General features: G+C 28.8%; 2 protein-coding genes across 2 annotated transcripts; both read left to right on the plus strand.

Annotated features, from left to right (window-relative positions):
• Positions 1-209: 209 nt before the first annotated feature.
• LOAG_07486 (hypothetical protein) lies at positions 210-5,319 on the plus strand (the record flags this gene model as incomplete). Its single annotated transcript, XM_003143019.1, has 6 exons — positions 210-246; positions 716-730; positions 4,384-4,430; positions 4,487-4,574; positions 4,729-4,847; positions 5,269-5,319. Coding segments are annotated over 6 exons (357 nt in total), but the record flags the coding sequence as incomplete, so codon positions are not given.
• Positions 5,320-6,159: 840 nt separating this feature from the next.
• On the plus strand, positions 6,160-13,327 carry LOAG_07487 (IKK protein kinase). The gene is made up of 17 exons (XM_020447449.1): positions 6,160-6,268; positions 6,544-6,702; positions 6,986-7,118; positions 7,469-7,556; positions 7,690-7,783; positions 8,028-8,163; positions 8,420-8,552; positions 8,797-8,988; positions 9,134-9,336; positions 9,725-10,048; positions 10,614-10,729; positions 11,019-11,083; positions 11,469-11,570; positions 12,165-12,258; positions 12,470-12,555; positions 12,801-12,925; positions 13,289-13,327. The coding sequence occupies exons 1-16, from the start codon at positions 6,173-6,175 to the stop codon at positions 12,895-12,897; spliced, it is 2,118 nt and encodes a 705-aa protein (XP_020302320.1). The 5' UTR covers positions 6,160-6,172; the 3' UTR covers positions 12,898-12,925; positions 13,289-13,327.
• The last annotated feature ends 1,463 nt before the right edge of the window (positions 13,328-14,790 follow it).

Here is a 14,790-nt window from a genome sequence, read left to right on the forward strand (position 1 = left end):
AAAAATACATGATCAAATAGACGTAAGTAAACATTCTTCAACGAACATAAGCTTAAAATAAAATTCATCAGAAATGATCAGTTAAAAATTCATTTTGAACTATGAAATATTATAGTATGTAAATTTATTATTTGCTTTTTTAATGAAATAAAAAATTGGAATAATATTTCTGAAATAGTACTTATTTGTATTACATATCTTTGTTGTAGATACAATTATTGTTATTGTTCCTTAATGTAAATATAGGTATGTTGTTCTTTGATGTAAATACAATAATGTTATTGTTCTTTGATGTAAATACAATAATGTTATTGTTCTTTGTTGTTTTGTTGTAATAAAAGCATAACTGTCGCAAAACACAACGACCACTCTTAACCTTTCTTGCAATAACATTCTGGGACATATTTCTTGGCACATATTATTGGTTGTCCAAAATTATCACAAGTTTCTTCACAAGCATTCCCGTATTCCTTGAATTCTTTCGTAACCATTTTAGGATTACCTAAATGTGACACTTTCCTTTCGATCATAATTATTTTAATCATTTAGCTAATTAATGCTAAATAAGAGATTAGGAATGTTTTGTTTGAATGAAAATGATATTTTACAACTTCTTTTATAATTCCAATTTCTGAATTTATTATAATTCATTTTTTTTTAAATCAGTCAATATTCATTATGAAAGTTTGGATTATTGATATTTCTTTTTTTTTAGTTAACATGAAAACACGTAAATGAAGTGACGAGCTATTCTGTGATGTCACCGAATAAACGTGTTTTGTTTTGGTTAACGTGAAAGCACGAAAGCATGAAATAACGAAATATTTTATGAAGTCATCGAAGTATCGAATAAAAAAAGAAAGGAATGAAGTATGAATTAATTTTAAAAGTCGAATTCGACAAACCTTTACATTTTCACTTCAGAATTTTATCGGAAAACGAATTAACAAGCAAAAAGTAACCGGAAATTTTATCATTTCCAAATGGACAATCTGTTTTCTGGACACAATGTCCATTTGATGTTAGACGAAATCCAAGAATTGCTGGACATTCGCATCCTAGCTTATGACGTTTTTTTTGACATTGCAACTAGAAGATTGCTTATCAGGATTTATTAAAATAAAAAAAAAAAAAGGAGGGAAGGATGAATTTTTTGAACGAAATAAAAAAAGAATAAATTTATGAAAAAATTTAATTCACTCATACGAAATGTAAATTATTTCAAATAAATTTTTTCAAATATTTTACAATTTAAAAATTTTGGAATTTTTTTTTAGAAAAAAATATTTAAGTTTTAAATTTCAGATTTGTCAATTTTTTTACACTTTTTTTTTGTTAATTTAAATATTTTCTGTTTTATTTTCCTCCCCCCCCCCCAAATATTTGGATGATATGATATGATATGAAGGAAATCAAAGATGAAATGAACATTATCATCAGCATTACATCCTAATTCACATATCATATCATATCACATCATATCACAGACCAATACAATTTGTTCACATTTCATTTTTCTCGCAAATTTTTTCCTCTGGAATATTTTGCTCCAATGATTTTTTGATTGTTTGAACATTAAACAATACCGTAGTTTCTTCATCTTCTATACTTGTCTCATTATCTTGTAATTCGGTTGTTTAATTATATACCGATGCTGATAATGTCTACAAGTGTGATAGCAAATGACAATTAATATAAGATAACTTTATACGAATTTAATAATTTAGTAATTTAGATATTTATTTCAAATTTAATTAAGTATAATTAAGATTAAGTATAATTTAATCATCATAGTCTTTATAATTTAATCCCAAGTGTAATTTTTTTAATGCTTTTTTTTTTTGCAATAATTAACGTACTTATTTTTTGGTTATCAAAATCATATAAATTATTTGGATGGTAATATTGTTTCGAATTAATAATTAACACGAATAGCAATTAACTATTTAATTAATAGGAACTATTTATTTAATTAACAGTAACTGTTTAACAATTGACTATTTAATTAACAGGTAACAATTAACGGGAATAACAATTAACACATTTTCATCATAACTTTTCAAGTGCTTTGGAGTGAAATTTAAAATAATATAAGATAACTTTATATGAATTTAATAATTTAGTAATTTAGGTATTTATTACAAATTTAATTAAGTATAATTAAGATTACAAATTTAATTAAGTATAATTAAGATTACTTACAAGTTGGTTATAATATAAGGTAATGATAATCAGTTAAATGATATTGTTCCATGCTAACATTACTGATAGATGAACTGAAATTTCCGGAAAAAGAAAAGTATTTATTCATTTCAAAACATTATAACAATGCTATCATTGACACCAGTAAATTTCGTTAAAATGATTGATACCGTCAAACTGATGCTATCAGTATTTATCACAAATCAGCAATACCAGATTTAGTAGATAAAATACAGCAAGGTTAGAGGGCAATTACAAGTATGATGAATGAATTACATATCATTGTAATTGTTTTAATTTCATGTTAATCATTTTAAAAAAAAATCGAAAAAAGAGAAAAAAACGAATCAATTAAAATTAAGTTAATTAAAACTCGAATTAATTAAATCAAATCAACCAAAATTAATTAATTAAACTAAGTTCAATTCTACCATCATCCAGTACTCCAATTTTAATATTACAGATATAAACAACAGATTGAGCATGCTATAACACTTTTATTTGACAAATTCAAAAAATTTGATTAGAATTTAAAATACAATTTTTGACTTAAAGTCTGAACGAAATTTAAATTTGAAATAAAGAAAATATGAATTGAATTAATGGAAAAATGAATTATTATCGTATGAAATTTGTCCAAACATTTCCTACCTGTGTGTATTAGTTCCAAAATGAAACTTATCATTTGATTGTGATTAAGGAATGTATGAAATTAGGGCATAAACTGTGACCTTATCATATGTTTCAATTTCCTTTTCTATGACAATTTTAAATTATGATTTAATCAGCTAGGTGCTTCTCTCTAAATTAATTTTAAATTGGAACTTACCTGAACATTTCTCATTTACAGCGATTTATGAGATTGAGAAATAATACATCAAATCGAATTATACGATGAATATTCCCTTTTCTATGTTTGCTTCAAATTGGAACCATATGTTAAATAATGTTTAAAATGTCAAAAATATAAATTTCAAAAGTTCAAAATTTTAAACTTCAATTGAAAAATGAAATTTATTTGTTAATAAAAGCAAGGAACAGTGAAAATTTTTGAATTGCAGAAAGATGGAAAAAATGCTAAAATTAGAAATTGAAAATTGGAGATTGGAAATTGAAAATTTGGAAATTCCAAAACTTTTGTAATAATTTTTTCTTTTAATTCGATCAAACAGTTAAGCATTTAAAGTTATTTGAAAAAAAAATGTGTAAATTTTGGCAATTATACAAAAACCAATTTTTCCTCCTTCAGTTTGTTTATTCCTGCGACAAATTAAATCGAAAACTGATTCGATAATTTTGATGCATGAAATGGTCATTTACAGATAATTTTGATACATGAAATGGTCATTTATAGATAATTTTGATACATGAAATGGTCATTTACAGACAATTTTGATACAATTTTGATACAATTTTGGTAATGGTCATTTACAGATAATTTTGATACATGAACTGGCTATTTGTAATGTTTTTCGATACATGAGCTGATCATTTGCAAATTTTTTGATCTCGCAGAAAAAAAAAATGAAGGAAGATTGAAATTTGCAACAAAAATTAAAAGAAAAAAACAGGAAAAACCATAAATTACTTGAAATTTTGTAAAAAACATTTGCAAATTGTTTTAAAATGACATTTAAAGCGGCTGAGAAATGAAGATTTATTATTTGAAATGAATGGAAATGGAAGATTAAAAATTATTAATGAAATATGATTTCGCTCCTTTTCATCCATACCAAATTAGTAATCAATCATTTTTAAATAAATTTTTTACCAAATTTGATGAATTATGGAGAAGTGTTAAAAATCGATAAATGTTTGAAATTTATTCATTTGCTATGAAATATTTCGTAGTTTAAGTAAACTGAATGAAAAAAAGAAATTTAGAATAGTTCGACCGTTTTCAATCAAATTGTACTTTGCTTACACATATGTTTCCTTTTTTTTTTTTTTAAACATTAAAAAAAAATGATAAGTAATTAAATTTAAATTAACAAATTTATATTTATATTATTTCTATTCATAAATCGCTTAAAGAGGTCAACGAAATAAGCATTGTTGATCGATTTTTAGCATTCAAATTTTTTTTTTTTCTTCCAATACATATATATATATATACGATCAATGGTCATTTGGGATCTATTAACTGTATTATCTGCAGTTTTTTTTTCGATCAATTTGCAGAGTATATGCGATATTATGAGGTTGATGATCGAATTTTAGCATTCGTTGTTAATTTTTTTTTTCGTTTTCATTTATTTTCTTTTATTCTTACTTTTTGTTACAGCAACATTCATTCAAATTAGTCAATTCTCCGTATTTTTTAAGAAAACATATACTTTTCTCATCGATATATTCCACGGATCGAGGTCGAGGTTAAGGTCAATAGTTCACCGGAATTGGTCTTGATGGATTAAAAACTCGGAATTTCCATCATCCATCACCAAAGTGCACAACATTTGTACTAAAACAAGATGAATCATCAATTTTTAGTCAGTTCAAATAAATTTAAATTAGCGGTTTTTAAAGAAATGAGACATGAAATGGGATCTGGTTTGGGGGAGTGGGAGATTATTGGTTGTTCGCGGTGTCATGTGGTCTGCTTTCATCTCAATGTGTTAGTGTTTCATCGAGAATGTGATTGTCCGGTATTGTCAACATTACTGTTGTATTTTAACAATCAGCTTCTTATCATTTCAATTTCCTCATTTTCCTCACATCTACTCATTATTATTCTAATTTATTACCTGTATGTTATAGAATTATCCTCTTTCAACCGAAAGATATTGGTGATAAGTTTGATAAGTTAACTTTTGAATTTGATAAATTGATTTTTGAAATGCTAAGCATGAAAAAGCGCTGCTTATAGGATGGTGATTGATGGTGATTATAGGAGTGATAATTGATTGATAAATCGATTTTTTCATTATTTGTCGAAATATACTGCAAATTAGAGCACAAGTGGACTGATTTATATCACATTCAAATTGATTAACTCAAAAGATATTTCAAATTCAGAATTTTGTTTTATTTTGTTTCATATTTCTGATTTTAAAATTTAATTGTCAGTGTCATTTGGTCAGATTTGGTCATTTCGCTAATTGGTCAGATCGATCGTAGTGAAATATCTTTTGGTTGTTAAAATGATCTTTGATTGTTCGAATTTTCTCGTAGGATGTAGGGAGATGGACAATTTGAGCAAAAAATGCGAAAGAATGGGAAAGGAAAATGAAAATAATAGACGAATATTTGACGGTAGTTTTTTGACGGTACGTCTAAACGTGAAACCTGAAATAAGGACGTAAAGAGTTCGTTTGACAGTGTTCGCATCCACCATCTCTTATTAGTTTTGATTTTATGATCATTACTAATTACTGCTGCAACTTCTCCATGTTACTATTAATGGTTGACATGTAAACTTATTTTACCATTTAATTCCTAATTAATTAATGCCTCATTTCATAGTATTACCTTTAGTAATAACACAATTTGAGTAAATGCCAATTGAATAATTATTATATTTCGATTCCTTCCACTTTACTACTTCTATTCCTTTCAATTTTTAATTATAAATAGGGAAAAATTGGATGGAAAAGTTTCACACATTCATTCTGCTCATCTATTCATATAATTAGTTAATTAATCTCACTATCTATTCATATAATTCATTAATTCAATGATTAATTAGTGGTAATATGTGTTTTGGATGTTTCTTTTATTGTACTGTTTTCAAATTTCAATATGTTTTTTGTTTTTCACACTCGAAAGTTTGAGTCCATTTGCAACTTGGTGAGGAATTATGTGAAGAATTTATTGCATACAGAATGAGACTTCAGAATTGATTCAAAATTTATTATCTTAATACTTTGAAAGTGCTTTTTAATGGTTAATAATGCACGGGAATCAAGTCCTTGAAAGAAATTAAATAGTGCAAAAAAAAATTTCTTTTAAAAAAACTTTTTACAGACGCTGAATGGATGGAGCTTCGGAAGGAGGTATACAGTATACGAATAAATTTTTCTGGCATCAACGTAACATCGATTTGATTGGAAATGGAGCCTTTGGAAGGGTAAAATTTGAAATTGATATTTTTGAAATCAGTAGAATTCAATAAGTGAACGATAGATATGGATTATGTACAATATGACAGTTATCTGAAGAAATGTACGTCATTTTTGGATTTATTCTTTAAAATTGTTTCAACATGGATGAGATAAAGCAATTACTATCTAAGGATATTATGTTGATACTTATTATTTCGATTTAATTTAATTAATGACTCGCAAAAATGTGCAACAGTTCTGTTGTTTTCCACCACAACAATTGATGCTTTTTAAATGATAGGTTCACAAAGGTCGAAACCAGGAAACAGGTGAATTTGTAGCGATCAAAACGTGCAATAAATTCAATACTCAGCAACATGTTCGTGAAATTGAAATTTTACAACAGTTAAATTCTCCGTATATCGTCAAATTTATTGCGTCTGATACGATTGATCCAAAGGTACATTGTCGTTCTTAAATATAATATTAATTACCTAAAATTACTATATAAAATAGCAACATTGAAAAATATTAATGTAACACAGTAAAAAATGGAATTCTGTGTATCGTCTTTCTACTTAGCAAATGAAAGCTTGATAAGTGGATTCCTTTATATGTCTAACACTTCTTTGTCTAACAACGTTAAAGAAAATTGTACGTAAACGTTTTAGGTCTAAGGCTACTCATTTTCCTATTCCTAATGAATTCAGCACAAAATTATTTTATATTTAAAATTATTTAAGAACATGAATGAAGCCCAACAAATGGTACTAGTCATGGAATTGGCTGATGGTAGTGTACGCGATGAATTGAAAAAATTGGAAAATATGTTTGGTCTATCGTATCAAATTTTGTTGCAGTTAATCGATCATCTTGGTATCCTTCTCAGATCGTTTGTCTTATGTTACTTTAATTTTTTCCGTTTCGTTATTTTATCTTACATTCCTCTATTTTAGTTTACTACGTTTTGTTTCATTTTGTTTGACATAAAATTATTTTCTTTATATTCTCTTGAATTATGTTTGTTTTGATTCACTTTGCTTTATTCATTTATGCTTACTTTGTTCACTTAACTTGACTTCGTTCCAAATTTACCTTGCTTAATATTTTCTTCTACTTAACATCACTTCAAAAATATGTTCATCAAGTATGCCTTATATTCTTTCCATACGGTCCTTTCGACTAGTGCTGAAATTAAAAGTTAATTGATGATTTTCTCCTTTCAGAAAAAGGATTGTCGTATTTGAACTCCAAGAAGATTGCACATCGAGATGTAAAACCGGAAAACGTATTAATTTTCAATAAATCTGAAAGGTATATTTTTCATTTTAAAAGAAAAAATTCAAATTTCTCTGAAAATAATTGTTTCAGTTTTGCAGTTCTCAAAACCTATAATATTTATCCATAATTTGGCATGTGCAACATTCTACTTTTCCTTTTTCGTCAGGATGATCTTCAAATTATGTGATTTTGGTGGTTCAAGATTTCTTACCGATAATTTTCAACCGTTGCATTCCATTTGTGGTACACCAGGATACCTTGTAAGTTGCTGTTAGTTATTGTCTTCTTTCTTTCCATGCACCAACTACTCGAATAAAACGGGTTTTATAATACTATTTATGTGATATAGAGGATGTATTCATCTTCTTTCGGAAAGATTTGCTAAAAGCAGTTATTGCATATTAAATTGGTGTTTGAATTGTTACTTTTAGTACCATACAAATATTAAGGTCAAATATTTTGTTACTATGACTTAATATGATTTGAATATGTGTCATTTTATAGAATGAATATTCGACAGCCAATTTAGCACGAAAAACAACGGCGTTGTCATATACGAAAGATGAATGTGATCTATGGTCAGTAGGTTGTACCTTATTCGAATGTGCAACTGGTATTTTACCTTTTGTACCAGCAAAAGGTAAGCTTGAATTATATTATGTCATGGAGTAGAAATATTTGCATTTGCCAATCCAAATTCAGTTAGTAGTTTTAGGATGTTTAAACTTGGATTTTTTGATTAACTTTTTTCTTCAAGTTGTGTGACACTTACTTTGATCATAACGATTTAACTAGGATACACGTCCTGTTCAAAGTTTCTATTAAAATTTAAGCTTCCGTCAAGGATAAAATTCAGCAGTAAAAATGGCGTTTGATCATTTTTAATTACTTTTTAGGACCAGCAGATACGCTTGGAATGCATAATATGATGATTAGTCGACCATCAGATGCTATATTCGGTAGGGCAAGTGAAACGGGTCAATTTTTATGGCAGAAAGATTTTCCAAATGGACGTTGTTTATACCCCAAGTGAGCTTACCTTTTCTGTGTATCTTTTATATAAGTATGCCTTTTTTTTTAATGCGATACTTTTCAGAGAACTGAATTCTGAAACTATTAGAAATATTTGCCTAGCAAATAAAAAATGCAGTTGAAATTTATTTTTACTTGACAAATAAGAAAAACTGTTTTAAGTTGCAAAGCACATGTTCTCTTTTTTGATAAAAAAATAAAAGTTATTACTTAAGACTAGTTGAATAGCTATGTTTTCCAGAAGTTTTCGTCGGATTCTCGGTGAATTTATTCGACGTCTTTTTGATAGACGTGAAGCAACTCGTCTAACGTTCAATGAATTTGATGAAATGTGTAAAGAGTTGTTAAACTTGAAACGAATGCGTGTTTTTAAGATGAACATTATGTGTTTGGAGGAGTATTTTGATACTTCAGCCGTTGATCATTTCGAGAGGTGGGAAAATTCCGGATTTTGAATATGTCGAAAGTATTTTTTTGATGATTCCAAGTTTTCAAAAGAAATAATCAAGTTTTGAAATAAGAAATCTCTCTGTAACTTTTTATTATCGCAAGAAGATCTGAATCTTTTATGTTTCCAGGTCCTACTTTGATGTTTATATGAAGGTTGATACGCCACCCCATGATCTGATTTGTCTATTAACACTTCCAGCTGGTTCCGCGGTTGTCTATAAATCACCTCCATTTCCTGTGGGCTTGATCGATCGCTGTTCTGATGTTATTGTTATGGGACTCCAAAATAATGAAAATTATACTTTGCCGATCAAATTACCGGAACTTGTCGGTGAGTTATCATTTTTATGTTTCATATTTTGGTCTCTGAAATTCAATTTTTTTTCATTTGTGTTTTCATTCACATACATTCTGTCGGTGATTGTTTTTAACCATCGGCAGATGCATGGCCTAATATCGGTTTCTCTCTTTCAAGTCAGTTCACGTCTGTTTTTACCTTTTTGTTATCCATCATTGTGGATAACTTATTGAGTAACCAGTGATTGATGTGGATAGCAAAGAGCAAAACATTTTCCGGATATTGCAAGAAATTCGGCATAGTTTGTGTTGAATGCTAATATTATTCATAATACAGCGTGGTTCTTCCCATTTCGGTAAGATAGTAAATGAATAAGTGATTGATATATTTATGACCCGCTTCAAATCTGATACATTTTCAGTGCATTCACCGTTTCCGTTATGTAATCGTGAGCCAACCTTTCATGAGATGAAGCTTGCGGCTGCGAGTACGTTAAGTGTGGAACGACAGACATATAAATTACAGGATACAATACCGGATGTTATTCGAATTTTGCGTGCAGTACATTTGAAATTATTAAAGGAAGCTGAAATTCTAACGCATGATTGCAATTTTGCAAACCGTTTAGCGAAACAACTACGTTTACTTTCGAAAGCAATTGCACTGAACAAAGAAACAGCTGAGGAGCGGAAAGCGGTTGAAAATAATTCACTTTCGGTTGTACGAGAATTGAATTTTATCAGAGGTGCGTTATTCCCTTTTGTTGATCCATTTTGAAACATGCATCCTTGAAATCATTATAATATATTGTAACTAATGATATGTTGTAAATAATGTCTATGTTCACTACGATTATCAGATCAGAGTGACTCATCTTTCAACATGTGTGACGTGACCACTCGTCGAACGCACCCATTACGTGGTCTTGTGACCAAGACATCATACCAAGATCAAATTATTTACCATTTAAAAGTTTCTTGGTCGAAATATGGTAGTTATTGCGTTTCAACTTTATTATAAACAAATTAGGCAGTTTGATTAGAAGTAGTCGTTCGAAAGGAATGATGCTGAAGGGAGCCGATAAACTAGTTGCACTCATTTATTAGAACCACATGGGCTATTATTGCAGTAACAGCAATGCAAGACCTTTATGAATTTTAATCTTATCATAAAGTTTGAGAAATGGATTTTATAATTAAAAGAAAGCCGAGAAAAATCTTACTGTGGTTTTTTTTTCCTTTCTGTTTTTTTTTTTCACTTTTTTTTGATATGACGAAAATTTGTTTAGTTTCTTTGGAAACATTTTGCAGAGGCAGTGCAATGGATATGTAATACATTGCAACAAATTGATGTACGTTTTGCTGTTATTGAGTCGAAACATATTGCAAAAGAGCCATCACTGAAAGTTGAACTTGAAGCAGTTGTGGTTTGTTTATTGCTAAATAATTGTTTGATACAAAAAGAATGTATGTATGTGTGTTGTGCGCGTTTTTTAAATTAGATTGCATTATATTTCTGTTAATTTCTACTTCCATGTATTTTAAGATATTGTTCGAACTTATTGAGGAGTATAAGATGCTCTTTCAAAAGAAAAAAAAAAGGGTTTCTTCGTTTATTTATTTACTTCTTGATATCATATGTTAACTTAGATACCTACTTATGCAAACACGTACTTATTAAGGCATTAATCAAATACACTCCATTTTTACTTTCAGAAACTTCGAACTTTTCCACCATGTAATAATGCTTCAGAAAACGTTTTACAAATGGAGACGGATAGGTAAGCTTCTCCTTTCTTAAAGCAGTAAATTATTCTTGAATACTAATTAATATAACAATTTTAAGTGTAATAACTTCATAATAATGTAATAATTTCAAGCATTGTGATATTTTTTAATTTTATGGTTTCCATTTGTGCATTCTTTACATTGTAATATCTTTACCAACGATTCTTCTTGGGTTTTATTTTCAACACTTCATGTGTTACGAAATTAAGATAAATTTCTTATCCTCTTTTTCTGCGAGAAAACTCCATAAAATTTCGTCTTGCTATCCAACTGTTTTCATCATGTAGATAAGGCAAACAAAAAGGAGAAAGGAACATCATTTTACGAACTTCATCATTCGTTCTAACATTTTATTGAAGGAAATTGCTTATATTTCAGGAAATATTTGTTGAATTCTTATGAAAAAATGGTCAGAAATTATGATGAGAAATTGAAGCAACTTTGTGATATTTTCATGGAACCTTTACAAATGTTAGCTAGGTAAATTCTGTCTTTCCATGCTCCATTTTTATCAAAATTTTATGATTCGTTAGATTTTATCGGAAATTAAGTATACTTTTACACTTCGGACCTTATTTCCCATCCTTCAGATCTAGTTACTTAATTTTTGCGAAATTTAATATACATCAATATGGTTTCCCATTCTACGGCGTCGACGTGTTGCGATAAAGGTTTTATGGTTTTATAGTTAAAGGTATAAAATCATTCTAGTCTTCATGTTTCTTCTCTTTCTCTTTCAAAGAATAAAAAAAGAAAACGATTTCTTTCTTGAACTTTACAAATGTTACATATTGGCTTTACATGGTATGTGAAGCATTCAATGGTTCAAATTTGAACATTTTATGCATTTTATCTGGAAAATCTTTAGATTTTCTAGATAAAATACATAAAGTTTCTAGCATATATTTTTTTAGAATATATTTATTTTTAGAATATATTTACTTTCGTTTTACAATATATTTTCTTGCATATTATGTTGATAACGGTGTTACATTTACAATCATAATTATTTTGCTAACAATTAGAGTAATTAATTGAAAATATATTCTAAAACGCTACCGTCAAATTTTTCAGAGATATGTTTGATTTGTCGCATAAACTTTTTAAAACAAAAAAACAGCTAGACGAAACTCTGCAGTTGATTGCTATCACTGAGCAAACCAATGAGGTAAGGGCTCGTTACTCCTAGGAATGCATCTTCTCTGTTGTAATCTTTAATGGAACAAACATGATCAGTGGCAGAAAAGTTTTGAAAAGAGAAACTTCCGAAAAATCTTCGAAACTTTATGTTTCTCATAAATCTTTCCCAATTTCAGATTTAGAAAATGGAATTGTGCTAACCTTTAGAAAAACTTTTCTACTTTGCACGAAAATTTTAGTGTCGTCTGGAAGCTACTGAAATAGCAAGTGGAAATTCATGCAACGCTAATTCGAATTCGATGATCAGAAATGATCTTTCTTCAATGTATACTCTCAGTTTCTTATATTAATATTACGTAAAAATTACCGTACTGTAATGACTCGTATTATCACAAAGTAGTTATATAATTTAAAATGTTTAATTTATGGTTAAAGTGGTCTGTTAATTGATTTCTTTACAATTTAGTGAGGCTTATTTCAAGGCATTTCCAATTGCAGTTCTAAGTCTATGAAATCTTCGTATATTTGAGCATAAGTTTAATACTTCCTGTATTTAAAAAGTATTTTCAGATTGAAAGAATTCGAACTGCATGCAAGGCAGCAGAAAATCAATGCGGCAACTTCTTTGGCTTTAACGAAACAATGGCTTCTCGATATGACAGATTAAGCAGAATATGAATTTCTCCAATTTGGATGTAAAATATTCATCACTTAGACATTTTTTTGGCGATGAAATTGCATGCAAATTGCAGTTTCACGATTGAAGGATATACGGTTATGGAATGATTACATTCCTGAAGTATAATTTCACAGCTGAAAAATATACGGTCTTTTTCTTTTTTTCAATTTCAAAGCTTTATTGGGATTCGTTGATAATATTTTGCAGACCTTATTGAAGATATTTTGCTGGAAATATTCTGTAATTTCAGTTAACTTGTTTAAAAAGTAGGTTATATTTGTAGAGTATTAATTTTCCAAATATTTTCATGGAACAGAACAGGACATTGTACATTCCGCAAAGTCACTTTTGCCTATTTATACATGTTATCCATTTTCAGATCAATTTCATGTGTGAACTGGAAGAACTTTAAATCCGCATTTATCAATTATAACTTTCTTATGTGTGGTCTTTTTTAAGTTATTGTTATTGTACATTATTATGATAACTTGTATATTATTCACATACACTTCGGGCTTATTTCTATGCATTTGAAAAATTTATAAATTTTTGTACGTTCAATTCATACACTTTACTCAAACGCAATACGAACGAAAATAAAACTTTTCTTTGCAGAGCTTTTTATTGAAACTACAAGCTGTATAAATCAGATTTTGCATAAGTTGGATATTTCGAAAAATTTATTTTGAAAAAAGGACTGACAATGTCACAAGATATATCACAAGATAAGATGAATTATCAGTTCCACTTACGTTCTGAACGATTACAATTTTGTAAAGAATAGTATAAGAACGACTGCGGACATGTTTGAAGCTCATTTTCCCATTTACATACTGTAAATTTTTTAGGTACTGTTTACATATATTTATATGTACTGTAAATGAGCAGTGATTGGTTGCTGTTCTGAAACTGTTGCACTTGTTTCAAAACTTTACAGTTGGTTCGGTGCAAAATGAAAATAATGGAAGAGGAGAAATATGCTAATAATTCATCATTTACAAGAAACAAAATAAGCACCATAGAATCACTGATATTATTCAGTCGTTTATCATTTAGGTCTTTCTAAAAGGTCATGTTGCGAATAATCAATCTACCTTATTTGCAATGCGAGAGTGCAGTAATGTTTGGGCAGTGTTTAAACATGGTATATGTTGGAAACTATTAGAATGATATCTGATCAGTAAACAGATTAGACGAGAGTATTCGATTATTCGTATATTGAGTTTTTTTTCGAAAGTCAAGGTCCTTTCATGTATTGTTAGCATATAATTAATTGTACTACCTATCTATCAACAATGGATAAAAACTCACTGAAGATTTTGAGCATTATCAACGTCTAATGTTCTGAGAGAATGTTTAGTCTGCTCAGGTATATCACTAGTCGTAATACTACTACTATTACATCTGTTGCCATGCTGCATATATTATTCATACATCTATAAATCACCATGGAAGATTTATTCCAAAAAATAAGTTCCGTTTTGAAACGGGAACAGTATTGTGATCGAACACTTCTGTTTTAATGGTACGCCATCTTTTCGGGGGCCAAATAATATGCGTAGCTCGGGCTGTCAACAATCCTCCGGAAACCTGCAGCATCTCCAGCTTATCCAGCTTACAAAATTCTTTAATGATCACTAAAGACATTATGTGAAAAGCGAATTTTTGACACGGAAGGAAATCAAACCGAAATTTAAAGGAGATAAGTGGATGCAAGCTATTGAGACCATTCGAATTTTTGATATGAACAATTGTGAACTTCTGAAACCAAAATTTGGAAATAGCTGTAAACTTGCCGGGCCATATAATCGACTATCGTAATAATTGTTAGGATTGTCTGACTCCATCCAATAACAACCAGCTGGTATTTCTACAAAACTT

The sequence above is a fragment of the Loa loa genome (assembly GCF_000183805.2).
Source record: "Loa loa unplaced genomic scaffold supercont3.194, whole genome shotgun sequence".
Classification (NCBI taxonomy): Eukaryota; Metazoa; Nematoda; class Chromadorea; order Rhabditida; family Onchocercidae; genus Loa; species Loa loa.

Excerpts from the sequence above, each read along its gene's own strand:
- LOAG_07487 (XM_020447449.1), top strand. The coding sequence starts at position 6,173 with ATGGATGGAGCTTCGGAAGGAGGTATACAGTATACGAATAAATTTTTC. Across the intron at positions 6,269-6,543 it reads GAAATGGAGCCTTTGGAAGG|GTTCACAAAGGTCGAAACCA; the intron begins GTAAAATTTGAA and ends TTTAAATGATAG. Across the intron at positions 8,989-9,133 it reads GCCGTTGATCATTTCGAGAG|GTCCTACTTTGATGTTTATA; the intron begins GTGGGAAAATTC and ends TTATGTTTCCAG.